This window comes from Lampetra fluviatilis, chromosome 22 (assembly GCF_964198595.1).
Source record: "Lampetra fluviatilis chromosome 22, kcLamFluv1.1, whole genome shotgun sequence".
Classification (NCBI taxonomy): domain Eukaryota; kingdom Metazoa; phylum Chordata; class Hyperoartia; order Petromyzontiformes; family Petromyzontidae; genus Lampetra; species Lampetra fluviatilis.
This window is the reverse complement of record NC_136296.1, coordinates 6,479,157-6,495,071: the sequence shown is the minus strand read 5'-3', so window position 1 is coordinate 6,495,071 and position 15,915 is coordinate 6,479,157. Positions and strand designations below refer to the sequence as shown.

General features: G+C 43.4%; 1 protein-coding gene across 2 annotated transcripts in view; it reads right to left on the bottom strand.

Moving 5' to 3' along the window:
• The window catches only part of PLEC (plectin), a 174,928-nt gene that overhangs the window by 88,356 nt on the left and 70,657 nt on the right, over positions 1-15,915 (bottom strand). For both annotated transcript variants that reach the window (XM_078866310.1, XM_078866309.1), the window contains exon 2: positions 3,986-4,047. In XM_078866310.1, coding sequence (XP_078722436.1) covers positions 3,986-4,047 — 62 coding nt within the window. The remainder of the gene's footprint in view (positions 1-3,985; positions 4,048-15,915) is intronic.

Sequence of the window (15,915 nt, the reverse complement as noted above, 5' to 3'; positions counted from 1 at the left end):
AAAATCACATTTCCACTCGTATTTTTCTCGCTCTGCAATGGTCCCAATGTTCGTCTCTAAGAGCCCCACCTTCTTCAGTCGGGTATAGACGAGGGCTTCCCCACGTAGCAAATTAGTTGTGGTGGCTGTTTGACCTTGCTCCACACCACATTTATCAATGTGGGTAGGTGAAGGCAGGGAGCATAGACATAGAAGCATACAAGTGCAGTACAATTTGCAGCCTATAACACCACCTCCTGTATACATGGCAGTCACCCATCTAAGCAGGTTCAAGCTCCAGCTTGGCTTCTAAGATCTGACGAATTAGGCACATATTGGGTGGTTTGGCCATCGACAGCACGTCTATCTAAATTGGCTCAAGCGTCCCGTAAATCACGTGACTTCTGTGTGGCCACCCCCACTCTAAATCCCTCCCTTCTCGCCGCCCCCTATGAAAACAGATGCTTCTCTGTGCAGCAGCGTCGCGGCCCCTTTACGTGGAGCTTCTTTCTCCCTACCATCATCATTCCTGACCCCTTCGCTCCCATTTTCAATTCCTTTTCCATCCTCTTACTCTTATTTCCCATTTTTCTCTTCTCTCTTCCCTTCCCCATTCCTCTTTTATATTTTTATTAATTACATCCTTGACTCTAATAATAGGGTTTTTCCCTTTTGTTCTGGCAACAAAACTGAAACCTTTTTATGAGGATTCATGTCAGCATTAACCACAATACCTGCAGTTAATTGCAAACAAAAAAGACACTATGATAATATATGTTTTGTCCTTGTAACTTGACGTGGTGCACCATGGGTAAACAGTTGCTCGTATTGTGTATTACGTTGCACGTAATATGAAGCGGATACAATGAATGATGTACAAATACTTATATAAAAATGGTAAAGCTTATAATTTGTTAAGCATTGTTTTCTGTTACATGAAGAGATATAATTAGGATACCCTGCAAAAGCAATTGATCAGCAACTACAGTAGAACTCATGCCACATTCAGTAATCGATTGAAGTAGATCAACATAGCCTTCATGCTTAGAAATCCTCAGCTACCAATGCACTGTATGGATCTCGAAACTGCTGCTAAAACACACACTTCATGGAATCTATGTTGTGCTTGTTCCCTGCCTGTTAAGTGGCAGGATTACGTTTCTTTTGTGTGAACACATTTAAAATACTGTTAGTGCCAGGGTCCCATCGTCCTGACAAAATAACAGAATCATTCAAGAATTAACCTTCGAAACCAGGCTTATTCGAGTCAGGTTTAGTTAGGGGACAAACAGAAATGCACAGACCGGGATTGGCATAAAATCATTCGCACAGTGGCTGAATGCATTAAAACAAGAGGAGACATTTCGCCGTTACTGCTGTAAATGTCAAACTCAATGGGCATTCCACTGAACAAAGGTGTTTTATACAATGGTAACACAATATCGTCCTTAACAACAGATCAAAGAAGATGATGATGATGGTGATGGCGATGATGTTTAATAATATCGTATGGCCATTTGTCAATCTACTGCTGGATGAGGGCCTCCCCTGGCTGTGTGGTCATCAAGATTGTTGGTCCATACTTCCCCACGTATCATCAGCGCTTGGAGGGAAAAGGCCCAGGACTGCTTCAGACATCACCTGCCACTGATGTTAACCACGCCTAACAATCACAGCACTGGGGGACATCATGCGGAAGCTGCTGATAATGACAACATGGGACATGGTGCCAAAACAAACCTGTATCACTAGGGCAACCAATCAATCTACGATGTACAACTCGTCACATTCAGCAAAAAAGTTGACCCGGATGTCCAGAGATATTTTAGCGGTGTACTTGTTCCACAACAAAGAGGGTTCGGGATATACGAGTGAGCGGCTTAATGCACTGGAGGTAAAATTCATGTCGAGCAGCCTAAATCCGAATGCGTGCTCCGGAATGATAGGGGGTGGGATTCTACAGAATTGGGCACCCTCGAAATTTATACCTTTTGGCCAAGGAGATGTTGTTGGCACGCGCTGAATTAAGAAGGTGAAATAAATTACAAAAGTGTTTTCGGTGTGTGTCTTTTGAGGCTCAGTGCCCATACACCGCATAAATCGCATTCACATAAAGAACCCAAGGATGTAATCCTTCTCAAGTCACCCTAATTTTATGGCGCTCGTAAAATTGCCAAGGAAATAATAATAATAAAAATGCTCCCCAACGCCGTACAAAGGAGTACCTTTATAGAGGCTAAAATGAGCGTTACGGTTTTCTCAGGCTTAAAAACGGGAGCATTGTGGATTGCTTTAATATGTAGGCTTTCGCGACCAATATCATCCATAATACAGCCAATATGTTAACGCATGCACGCATACATACAGACCAATATAATAATGCAATGTACAATATCCAAAATACAGGTTTTTTTTGGGTTAGATCGTGTAAATATATAATTGTGTCGTTAAACCCGCCACCACCCGACACAGCCAATTGGTAAAGTTTGTCACATGAACAGAACGTGCCAATTCGTTACTAGTACAGCACCACCGGTTGTGTGTTGGAGAGCAAAGCCAATGGTGTACTGCACTAGTGACGAATTGGCACGTGCTGTTTATGTGACAAACCTTATTAGTTGGCTGTGTCGGGTGGTGGCGGGTTTAACTTGAACTTGAACGACACATTTATATATTTACTTGATCTAACCCAAACCACCTGTGTTATGGATTGTTGATTGCGTTTCAATATAGGGCTCTGCTTTCAAACTCACGCCCTAAATGAATTGGAAACTTTTAACTGGAGTCATGGGGAGGTGCAAAACCCGGTGCAGAATTTAAAAAAAGAAATCAATGGCACCTTTCATGTTTTGGGTTTAAAAAGTCACACGGGAAGACATGAATAGAACTTGTGAACCTTAAAGCAATGCATTATGGGTAAGATGTGTTTGATCAGTACTTGTGAAACGCATGGCAGGTTGTGTTGGAACATTCAATTGCTCATCCAATAACATTTTTGTTTAAATGCGCGTAGCCATTTTAAAATTCGACGTGTAGTTTGTGGGCAGAGGCGGTGCAGCGGTTAGCACTATAAACACACCAACATGGGTTCCATTCCCAATCATGGCGAACATGCACGGAGATTGATATCTGAACCTTTCTTGTGTCCTCTCCTCACCGATCCCCCCCCCACCCCCCACTTCCTAGCACGATGAAGTACAGTCCAACAGACTCCCACAACTGACATGGTGTTGGGATGCCTTCATCAAGCAGTGGGTTGATAAAGCGATGCAAATGATGATTATAAAAACTAATTAAATACAGTACCGCACCTCTGATTAGAAGTTGTCTACATACGGTGAAAAAGAAGTTCGACATACATACGTTTAAATAAAGTACAGTAAGATTCTCACGAATGAATTTCTGTAACAGAAGCCTCCTATGATGAAGAATAACTGTGGCCAACATTGATTATTACAACTGGCCCGATTGCCCTGAAGATGTGAGGGTTACCCACAATTTCCCCCAACGCAAGCAGCTGTGAGAAGAAGCAGATACAGTCGGACAAGCGAACTCAACACGAACGTATCCCTTCACCTGGTTATCATCCACGCGACCACGGGGAGAGAGTGAGAGGAACGCAAATATAGAGCAGCAGGCGTCGGGATCGGGATCGAACCGACGATCTCCTGCGTAGCGATCGTGGTAGTCAACATCTCCTAGCCACCGCGGCGTTTTGCGAGTGACCCACGCTATAAGATGTTCTGTGTTCATATTTTGTTTGTTGCGGTTACACCCGACTTAAGAGCCGCATGGCTCACAGGGCTACACCTAATAAATGAAACTTGAAACTTGAAAACATCAAACCAGAACGCTCTGGCGCTGCCAACGCAGCTCGCGACCTCAACACTCCGGCCAGCGTGGCGTACGCATGCACGCCACGTGCTGCGTGCATGCGAATGCGCACGTGTGAGCACAAACGTGTGAGCACAAACGTGTGAGCGATGCCCCAATGTTCTCTCCGTACCTTCATCAGGTGCTTGTTCACCCATTTCGTGAAGGTTTTCTTCTGAACACGATCACGCTCGTCTGCGATGAGAAGGAGAAGAAGAAGAGGCAACATTGGGTCATTACATTCCTCTTGTGGATTCCGAACGGGGGTTACTCAAGACTCAACAGCAGATAGTGCCACCTCGTCTGAATAGGCGCGCACACAAACGCAGACCGGCGGTGCATTGGTTAGCGCGCTGCGCTAGGAACCCGCCGGCCCGAGTTCGATCCCCGCTCGTGATCAACAACAGTGACGATTATCTAAACGGGTCCTGAGCCTCCCCGAGGTTGACTCAGCCTTAAATGAGTACCTGATGCAATGTGTAAACATCAGCTTCGATGGAAACAAAGGCGACCGGGCATGGTGTTGACCACCCACGCGACCCCCCCCCCCCCCGTGTGCTGTGCCGGCCTTCATAGGTGCTACTCGATAACCGCACTTGCCCCAGCAATTTGTTGAGGTTACATGGGGGATCTTTGTATTTGCGGAAGAGTGGTTGCAGTGTTTTGTGCAATGTTCTATGAACTTGATGATCAGAGTTGAATTCCCATCCGTAAATAACATCAGCGGTGAATGGTGTCTGAACCTGACCTAGGGTCTCTCCTGGGGTCATCTCAGCCTTAAATTAGCAGCTTGTACAATGTATAAACATCAGCATTGTGGAGACCCAAAGCAGCCATGCATGCTACTGGCCATATTACCCATTTGCATGCTATGCAGGTAACCACTATCCTTATCATGCATATTTGAGATAAACAGTTGTATCAAAATGCATTGGTATTGAACGGCGTACGTTGTATGCAGATCATGGTGTGAGTGCTTGCAGTGTGTAAGTCTCTTGCTTGAACCTGTAAAATCACAGCTCCGCCACATCTCTCCACGACAATGGCTGTTCGTTTTAACATATTCTCGTAACATTCTCTTTACAGCAGCTGGTTGTGCGAGCTTTTCCGTTCTAGGCGGCGTTTGGAATGCTTCCGAGGAACCCTATAGCCCTCGGCTTTCACACCGCAGTGGTGCGGACATGAAGCCACTTGTTGAGCGAACGTTATTTACTGCTGCTCGCTTTCACATCCCGGCCTCTCGCAGGAGGCCTCATACACGTGAATAACGACTTCTGGCTTTAATCAGTTCCTCAGTTGGCTGCCCCCATGGTGACTTTAAAGTGAGGTTCAACATTGGCACATCCCACAGTCTCGGGCTGCTTGTACGAGGCATGCCACGCCTTACGCGGCTTTTTTTTGTATCGCCGAGGCTTTCATTTCAGGTAAAGGCCAAATAAAATCTGGTTTAATGCTGTTCGTTGGAATGCTTTAACAAGGTAATGGACGTTCAAAACAACCGCTTGCCCCTATGTTATTGTGAAAAGGAATATAAACAGTAATACTAGTCTTAACTATTTGTATTAGTACTTTATGAAACTGATTTAAGTCACGTTCATTTTTTCAAATACACGGTCTGCACAAAAGTTATGAAGACTATATGGCCTGTTAGCCATTGTCGTTGGTAGGCACGGAGATAGCAGAGATGGAAATACCTAGACATGGGGCACCTTAATACAAAATAATCACTCGTATCATTGTGGAGAATTAAATTAAACAAGAAGACAATATGTAGCCTTCCCTTATCTCTCACTCCACGTGAAAAAAATAAGCATTTATTTTACACATCACATCAGCCAAATCGCCTTCTGGGAGTGCACAATTTTAACAGCATTTGTTCAACACGAGCGAACTCTGGACCGGCTTAACATTCAGTGTTTCAAAAAGAGTCAAGACATGCTTTAACCAATCCTGGTGAACTGCTAGATGTTTATAAGCGCTAATCGTAACGTATTACTGATGACAATGACACCCACACAGTATCACAAAGGTCCCACCTTGTTAACAATAGTACAAAAATAATAATTTTATCTATTACTTTATGAAGGCCCCCCCCCCCATGTTGGTCACAGGATTCTAGATTTGAAGCTTTCGTGACTGCAAGGATTCATATTCTTCGGTTTTTTCGGTAAAGTCACGTAGGGAAAAAATAAAAATTAATAAAAGTAAAATAAAAATAAAATAAAAATCACGACGTTTCGGAGGCAACACAAGCTTCCGTCTTCAGGTGGAACCGTCACAGCACGCTTGCTGTACTTGATACAGCTTGTGTTGCCTCCGAAACGTCGTGATTTTTATTTTATTTTTATTTTACTTTTATTAATTTTAATTTTTTTACCTACGTGACTTTACCGAAAAAACCGAAGAATTTGGTCACAGGAGTTGTTTGACCAAACTTCACCGCAATGGTCAGTTCGGGTTAGTGAACGCGGTGCCCAGGAGTCAGTCAGTTCAGATTATCACTCGTCGCTGATGTTAGCTACGGACAGGAATCGAATTTGGTCGTCCGGGGTTCATACCGCAGTGCGCTAACCTCTGCACCACCACTCCACGCTAAGATTACCCGAGGACAAACCTCAACGATGCTTTTAGCCGAAACCCTGTCGCGCCCGATAGATGGACAAGCACATTAAACACACGGTAAATGAAAATTGGAAATTCCTGGCTGCTCTTGTGACATGCCCGAGCACTCTGCCACTTGGCTCTGCAACCCACGGGGTCTCCCCGGTGACGGTTCACTTTTGTAATCCAATTAGCGGAAAAGCTATCGTCCGCGCAGTGTCCAGCATTGTGCAATGGAGCGTGCGCGAAGGAGCGTATGCGCTGGCTAATCGAAGACCGAAATAACAGAGAGTCATCACGCCACTCGTGACCTGGTCCATACCAATGCGTAGCTCAGTTCGCTGACATGGCCTAGCAGTAGCGCGTTCAGAGGTTCACGGTTCGCATCCAGTGGGACGCCCTGGTTATTACTGCTGCGCGTGGTGACCATAATAACACGACGCCCCTGATGCCATTTGCGTGGGAAGGCAATTGTGCGATGGCGTCGGAGCTCAAGTTTGCCAAATTTGAAAATGTCGCCCGCAAAGGACTCCAGTGGAATATGCCGTCCGCATAAAACATCTATGTCCAATACAAGCTTTGCCCAGTCTGTGCACACTTTATCTTTGTACACTTTGCAGCGTCCAAAACGTGTGTTCATATGTTTGTGATGGGGAGCGGTTAGCAGACTACACTAACGAACCCGGCGACGCGAGTTTGAATCCCTCTCGCGGCCAGCGCCAGTAACGGATATCCGAACCGGTCCTGGGCCTCCCCGAGGTCGACTCAGCCTTAAATGAGTATCTGTTGCAGTGTGTAAACATCAGCACGGTGGAAACAAAGGCGGCCAAGCGTGGTGATGGCCACCCATCCCCTCGTGCGCCGTGCTGGCATTCATAGTTGCTACTCGCTAACAGCGCTTGCCCCAACAGTCTGTTAAAAGCTACATGGGGGATCTTTGTCTTTGGCGGGCAGTGGTGGCTTCGTGGACAGAGCACTGACTCTGCTACGAGCCCAGCCACAATAACGCGAGTGATACAAAGCAGCCATAGCCTTCTCCTGGGTCTATTGCGCCTTCAGTGACTACCTGGTGCATTGTGTCAACATCAGCACTGGGGAGACGAAGGCGGTCATGAAGTGATGGTGGCCCAGACCGCCGTCTTGCGCTCCGTTACAGCCTTAATACGTGTTCACAAACAGCCCTTGCCTCAACCGTCTGCAAGGCTACATCGGCGGTGGGATCTTTGCTTTGTGTGTGCGCACGCATGTTTTTTTTGTTTTTAAAGAGCGTTATTATCAGGGGCCCTTCCTTCTTCTCCCATGCCCGTGTTGATCCCACAGAGGGTGACTTTCTTTTACCACGTTGACCTCCGCTACACAGACCGGCGCCTTAGCGTGGGATGGACGGGGGGGAGGGCAGCAAAGATGAAGCCAGGGTCAGATGGGCACTCGAAGACAATGATGGGAGAAATATTCCATAACCCATCAGCTCCATATTCTTTGGGTCTTTCAGTAAAATCACGTAGGTTCAAAGAAAATAACAAGCTCCACTTGTTGATCCTTGTGGTGGCTTGCATACATTTATGTGCTGCTGCTGTTACGTAATAAGGCTTTGTCCGTGCCTGTTCGAGTGAAACGCGTTTCATTTGGCCCTTTTGGTTGCACCGAATGTTAGAAATTTACGGGGAAGAAACGTGAAAAAGCGCTAACTCACGAAGGGACTTGGCTGTGCCGTGATGTCCACGTGTGCGTTGCGTTACGGGAATGTAGCGCAGCGCCTCTTGAGGAGCGTAACGAATCAATAAGTGAAACGCAACGCGAATGACATTTAAAATACGACAGCACTCTTAATTTAAGATTGCATTCATCTTTGCGATTCCTTTAATTGGAACTGTCAAAACTGTGCAGCAAATAGCTCATTAAACATCCCCATTTGGCTGCTGTACAACGTAGCTTACGGCCTGAACCAATTCACCCGACTTGCCAATCCAAAAAAAATAGTTCACAATTTGGACTCGCCCATTCAAGAACCGATTCTCATATTCGCATTGTGCTCAACGCAGCGCCTCGAGTCTCCACAGGGAATCGCGTGAACTCATGATGTATACAATGTACACAAATTAAAAAAGATATTGATTCTCACACGAATGCTTCAATGCACGCATCATGAGTGTAAGAATCTATGTTAATCGAGGCATCTTCACATGCCTAGGAGCGCGTGAACCCATGACGTACAACGCACGCAAATAAAAATTAAATCATTGATTCTTACATGAATGCTTTGCTGTACACATCATGAGTGTAATCATCAATTTTAATCGAGGCATATCTACATGCCTACGTGTATGCGAATTCGCAATGCATTCAAGGCTGAGGATTAAATACATTCCATTCGTCAGAAGCATCCATCATCAGAAGGCAGAGTGTCAATGCATGTGAGTCAGTGGCTCATCCATTGACGCTCGTGCGTTGACAATATTGTAATGCACTATTGACCACAGTCACTCTGTTTCCCGCTATACTACACACAATGCTTAGCCGCCCCACCAATGCACCCCCCCCCGCCCCCCCCCCCGTTGTATTCCTGTTGCTATATTGACAGCTCAATTTAGTGCTTCTAATTAGGTGACAATTCATGAGGCGCCTGCTGAATGAAGGTACCTCCCCGACACTGCTGCCCGTGAGGGTTTAGTTTGAACCAGTTTGGATGTCATTGACCACTGACGGCCAGGAATTGAACTCGGGTCACTCGGCTCTGAGCACAGCGCATGGACCGTTTTGAGGCCTGCTCCCCATTTACACGTTTTTTTGTAAATGTTTGATTTCGTTAAAAGCCATTTCAATACTTGCGATTAAAATGTTATATAGAACACTACGAACAAACACTGCCCCTCCAAAGCCGTCTCGAAAAGGAATCAATGAGATGATTGAAATACGATCAAAGTTCTGTGCGTGCTTAGTCTCTGTTCCAAGACACATTTTTTTTGTTTACTGCGCGATGATGCCTTGCCTATTTTAAAAATGTTTTTTTGAGCACTCGACTTTTCCAAAGAACATCGTCACTGTAAGGAATCCTTAACAAGGAGTTAATACTTCCTCTCAGTGGTTATATGTATCTCTTGATATGTCATTTAAATGTCAAATCCATGGCACTTATTTATCACATTTACCATCACAATCAGGGGCGCTTGTTAATACGCATTGGTCTTAAGCCCTATAAAGTGTCATCACAGTATTTATGTGGTGTGAGCGGCAGTTTCCCATGGCCTTTATTTACCAAGGTAAATACAATACCAGGCGATAGGGGAAAATAATGAAATAATGAGTAAGCCAGTGGTCTTTATTTGTGAAAGCCACATTTTTTTCCAGAGAGCAGCAGGAGAACTTGACATCTTTACACGGAATGATCTTAAAGAGATCTGCATTTACAGGATAACGGATGTCTCGAGCCAGCGATTACAATAAAAAAACAAGGGTTGTTCCAACAACGTATGGCATTTATTTGCCGTTCCATTCTCGACTAGGATAGTGCAGACTTCTGCACAAATAAAAAAGCAGTGATACAAACCTTTTTATCGCTGGAAAATGCAGTATTCCGCTCCTCAGAATATCCACGAGAAAATGTTTACCAGACACGTTAACCCGCGATCCGCTCAGACTAAAATCACGTGCAGCTGAGACTGCTTGCTCAAATATATCTGTAAAGTAGTTCGTACCTGCTGTATACATTTTAAGCTTTGACACATTCCTCGAAAATAAAACCCTTGTTTAATCCATAAGGTCACTTAGTTTTATGTCAGTTGATAGCTGCAAAACTCGATATACCACGGTTTGTGTGCTCGGCAAGTCAAATGTGGTGGAAGAGTAGGCCAAACACCATCTAGAGGGCCTCTCGAGAGCTCGCTATAGGAGAGGCCCTTCCGCCAGAAGCCGTAGTGTAAGCAAGCAATTGCAGGGCTGCACCTTTGCCTCAGGCAATCAGGTGACAGTCCATTGAAACGGAATGTCTCATGCAATGGACAGCTGGAAAATGTGGTAATGTACAATTTAATATTTACGTCTCAAGCAATGTGGCAATTGCTCTTGCAAATGCGAAACAATATAACTTGTAGTGCTGTTAAATTTCGATTTAAAGCTTTCGTGCCTGCAGGGATTCATATTCTTGGTTCTTTCGGTAAAGTCACATAATAAAATAATAAAAATACATGGGGTTTTTTTGGGTGTGTATTTTTTATGTCACGTATATGTGATATTTTTAGAACAATGTAAGTAATGAATGCCAGTTGGCAACATTTTGTAACTTAATTATTTAAGTCACGATTAAAATACTGAATTAAATTTGTACGTAAATAAATATTTATCTCGACAGGCTTAATGAAAAATGTTTAGCCACAGCGGCGTGCTAGTTAGTCATACTAACAACACTTAATATCGTGCCGTAAAAATGGCAAACAATTACTTGGACACTGGTTTCTTATGTCGGTACGTGCATGGGAAAATATGGTTGCTCATAATACAGTAATCGTGGGTTTATCCCTGCCACGATGTTTCCAAATTTGTTTCGATCTATAAACAAGCCTTCATTGACAAGCACAATGAGTGCAGAATCATCTTGTCCATCTACTTAGCAAAATAAGGCCACGTTTCTTTTTTTTTACAGCCACAGTTTTGGGGTGCGATTTTTTTCGCTCTCAAATTTGCAAAAAGAACACGACCCGAAAATTATTCAATAGGAATATACCCAGTAATCGTCATCCCCGTGCTGCAAAAATTTGGCAGGACCCTGCTGAAATAGTCATGAGATTCAGAGAGGTTTTCCTTGTTAAACAAGCACAGTAGTGGTAATAATAATAAAGGTCAGAATTACAATCTTTATTTATCCTGGAGAAATCCGACGAGCTATGAAGCTCTTTTTCACAGATGTCCAGTAGGGTGCGGGTCAGAAAGTTACAACATCAAGCAACAACAAAAAAACACGATAGGAGCGCCAAGTATAAGAAAAGTAAACAAATCACGAAAAATAAATACGTAAAATAGATGAAGAATCTAAGTTCAAATTTCATAAATAGACGAATTTTCAATACTGAGGACAGGCAGCAAAACAGCAAGGTCACCTTATGTTAGAGGGAATCATGATTTCCACGAGGCAGTTTAGATGTTGGGTGCCCTGTGCCTCCAACACACACGTGTGCTTCGACAGCTCTAGAGAGCAGATCATTAACTTTCCACACACTACTGTAGTTCAGAAGGCACGGGGCTATGAAGGGCCTCTGGGTATACAGTATTAGACATGAGCCCACAACATTCCTTGGGTTGCCTGCCAACAAGACTGCAAATTTGCAACATCTATCAATTTGCCTGTCTCAATTAAAGAACACAACAAGCAATAATAACAACTATTCACAAAGCCTTATAATGGAAAAAAATATAATTGTTCATGCTCTGGGCAATGAACCTTCTTAAAAGCTCCGAATAAGTGCCACTGCCCGAGTAGGATAAATTCCTGAAACGTCAGCCTCGTCTTTTTTGTTATTCGGCAGTGTTAATGACAACCAGCCTTCAAGTTTCAAGTTTAATTTATTAGGTATAGACTTGTGAGCCATTCGGCTCTTGAATCGGGTGCAACCGCAACAAACAAAAAAACAAAAACATGAACAAGAAAACATCTTAAATTGACTATGTGCAAACAGAAAATCCAAGAAAAGACAGCAACATATTGCAGAAAAAGCACCGTACACCAACACTGTGTGCAAAAATCCCAGTGGGATGCAAGTCAAACAACAATAACAACCACAAGACAACTTAGATTAAGGCCATCAGTCTGACTCTGTACTACAACAAACAAACATTGCCAAACCGAAAAACTGCCTGGTGGCAGTCAGCTCGCAATCGAATGTTTACGAGCTCAAATCTTGGTTGGGGGTTGACTCAACCCATCATCTCTCTGTGGTCAATAAAGTGTCTACAAATTTGTTGGGAGGGGGGGGGTAATTCAACAGTGACTGCCATCGCAGTCCGTTATATCTTTTTTGGGAGTTAATTTCATGAAATCGATTGTGACAAATGGGGGCTGGGGAGGTGGCAGAAAAGTTGGCGCATTGCTGCCATGAACCCAGTCACCTGAATGCGGTTCTTAGCCATGGGTAGCTAACATGAGTGGTGAGCGACATCTGAACTGTCTATATGATAATGGTTTTTGGGTTAGATCGCGTAAATATATAAATGTGTCTTTAAAACCGGCCACCACCCGACACAGCCAACTAATAAGGGTTGTCACGTAAACAGAACGTGCCAATTCGTCACGAGTACAGCACGCCGGTGTGTTGGAGAGCCAAGCCACGACATTTAAAATCGGAGTACGACGTTTCGCCAGTAATTACAACTAGCTTCATCAGGCGACAGCCAGATTTGTGCTGTACTAGTGACGAATTGGCACGTTCTGTTTACGTGACAACCATTACTAGTTGGCTGAGTCGGGTGGTGGCGGGTTTTAACGACACATTTATATATTTACGCGCTCTAACCCAAAAACCTCTATTATGGATATTGGTCACGAAAGCCTACTACGTGTTAAACTGAACTCTCTCTGTTCGCCCCTTCACCAACCAGCAGCATCGGTCAGCGTGGTGAATGTATTGATTTCCTTTAATGTCATGTTATTCTGGACAACATATGCATATTTTGTCAATTCTGGGGGGATTGTTGGTTGTAAAGTAAAAAAAACACAGACGTGGGTCTGTTTTCACCTGGAAAACATTGGTGCCGAAGGCTGATAGGTTGACGGACTACAATGGTATTTTATTTATTATCTCATGGGGAAACAGACCCCTGTGCGTATATTTTACAATCCATTCTGGAATTGCTCAAAAAAATCACTCAACATACATATTGGTGCGTGAATTTTATACGTAGGCTTTCAGGATCAATATTATAAGTCATCATTATATTTTTTAGGGTTAGGTCTGAGTTCCTATTAGCAACCTGACGAAGCTGGATGGAATCGCCAGCAGAACGTCCGTGCCCCCATGTACAAGTTGTGAGATCTGCTCTCCAACAATAACACCGGTGGTGCTGCTGAAGCAGTCAAACATTTGTCCACGTTTCGATTTGCGTGGCACTTTTATTCAATTGGCCATGTCAGGTGGAGGAGGGTTCACGACACATTTTTTTTACGCGACCTACCCCAAAGAACAAACACATTTATATGAGATATAGATACGCGTCATCATTTTCTATGCAGGTGATTGTGTTGTTAGCCTTGTGTGGAACCTCCCTCTTTGTGTCATATGGTTCATGTTTGAATATCCAATCGCCCAAAAATGCGTTATCTACACTCAGGGGTATGTCCTCACCACGCTGTCTTAAAAAATTTCAAAGCACTATCAACACATATCTTTTTTTTATCCAAAATAATAATAAAAAAACATCTCACTTTCCCGAATCTCAAGAGTACATCAAATTTACGTAGGAACTTTTGGTAAGTTTAGATAACCGTTGACAATCGTGATAGATTATAATCTATCACATCTATAATTATAGCTGTAGGTACTTGTGGTTGTGAATTTGCTTTTAAAGCAGGCTCCTTCTCGATGTTTGAGCTACGTGACCTCTTACGACCCGGAGTGACGGCCACAGTTGACGCTTTCCAAGCGTGTTGAAGGCACTGTGATCTTCATTCACGGATGTCAAAACAATCCCATTAAACTCCTCGCAATCCTCTAAAGAATGCGGGCGGCATCGCCATGCTTCTACGTACGGTACTGTTAACGTTTGACTAGCCTAGCATCGGTAAGCGTTATACCCGCATCGCACAATATTTAAGAAATGCGATCCTCACGTATTCGATTTCCCAGAGCACACGACACTTTATGGAGACTATACAGCAGCAGCAATGATGGCATAATGACTTTAAGCCCTCACCAAACCTCCTACGCATTTCACAAGTAGTACTAATCGCATATCTGCATTTCCCATAAATATGCTAAATTCCTCTTGATATGCAAATTATTTTGTCAAGGCGCTCTTCGCCTCTCCATCCCAGCTTAAATAGTCGCTCCAAGCCTGGGGTGTGTCATTCAGACTCTGTCTCCTCGACAGACCTGTTCTCCACCTGAGGACAGCTGCTTGCGTTGTGGCCGAAACGTCGTGAGAATTATTTTATTATTTTATTCTTTCCATTCTACGTGACTTTACCGAAAGAACCAAGAAGATGAATCCCTGCAGTCACGAAAGCTTTAAATCGAAAAATGATAATGTTTTTAACCTGAAAATCCCCACTGAGTCTCAAGACTTTGTCACGAGATTTCCTCATTGGGTCGCTTGTCCAATTCCTTCTAAGGAGTGTTTTATATAAGATTACGAATTACATCTTATTTCATCTATATTCTTTCAGGTTAGTGCCTTTTATCCGTGACAATCCTTCATGTTTTATTAAACATTTCATCGCAGGGTAACACAGGGCACAACCTTTTTGATGTAACATGCTCCTGTAATAATTATAGATGGTATATCTAATTATAATGTCTTTGTTGAATGAAGTAAAGGTGCAGCCTTGCAAGTGCTTGCTCAAGCCACTGCTGATGGAAGACCCTCCACTAGAGGGAGCGCCAGAGAGAGGGCCCAATAAGGGATTTGTCCTATCCTACCACGCTGACCAGACAGAACAGGTGGGAATACCCACACTTTACCCCACCGACTTACTGTGGCTATATTCATTCATAACACCGAGTTATGATCCATTTAGCACATTTAAATAAAAAGGTCACTTTCACCCACGCAGAGTGTTTCAATAGACTTGGTTGGCCTTTCGAGTTAATTGAACTCCCATTATAAAGACACCTATTGAAACTAGAAAAGAATAAATAGTAAAGGAGTGACCATTTCTCGTGTGCACTGAAACACAGAGGGAGGATAACAAAAAACACCTGTAAGAAAAGAATCTCCAGTTCACACCCTCAAAGGAATTTGAGTCCATTATGTGTGTGTGTGAAAAGACAGCAGATAAATATTTAATGTCAGGAATTGTGCGAGAATGATAAGACCGTGTAAGAACGTGAACCCAGAAAGCCTCCGAAACTAAACTATAGTTTTACATATGTTACATATTAACATGTTAATATGTTAAAGTTTTAACTAATCTCGAAAGGAATAAAAAAAAGATGTATAATGCTGTACGTTAACTTGTTTTGCTGAGCTATGGAAACAAGGCCACGTGTTTTTAAACAAAACAGTGTCTGAGTAGCAGCTGGCAGAAAAAAACAAAACACGTGGAGTGGTACTGAATAACATTACTTACTGAAGCACTTACGTTAAAATAAACATGCATACTAAATACATCATGTGACAGTACGTCACACTGATAGCAAAGGGTGTTCCAAATTATTACAGGAAACAACTGCGTTAAATAATAAACAATTAAGATAATGCAGTTTCAGGGTGTGTGTGTGTGATGTGCATCTGGTACATGTGGTTTCTGTTTGTGGA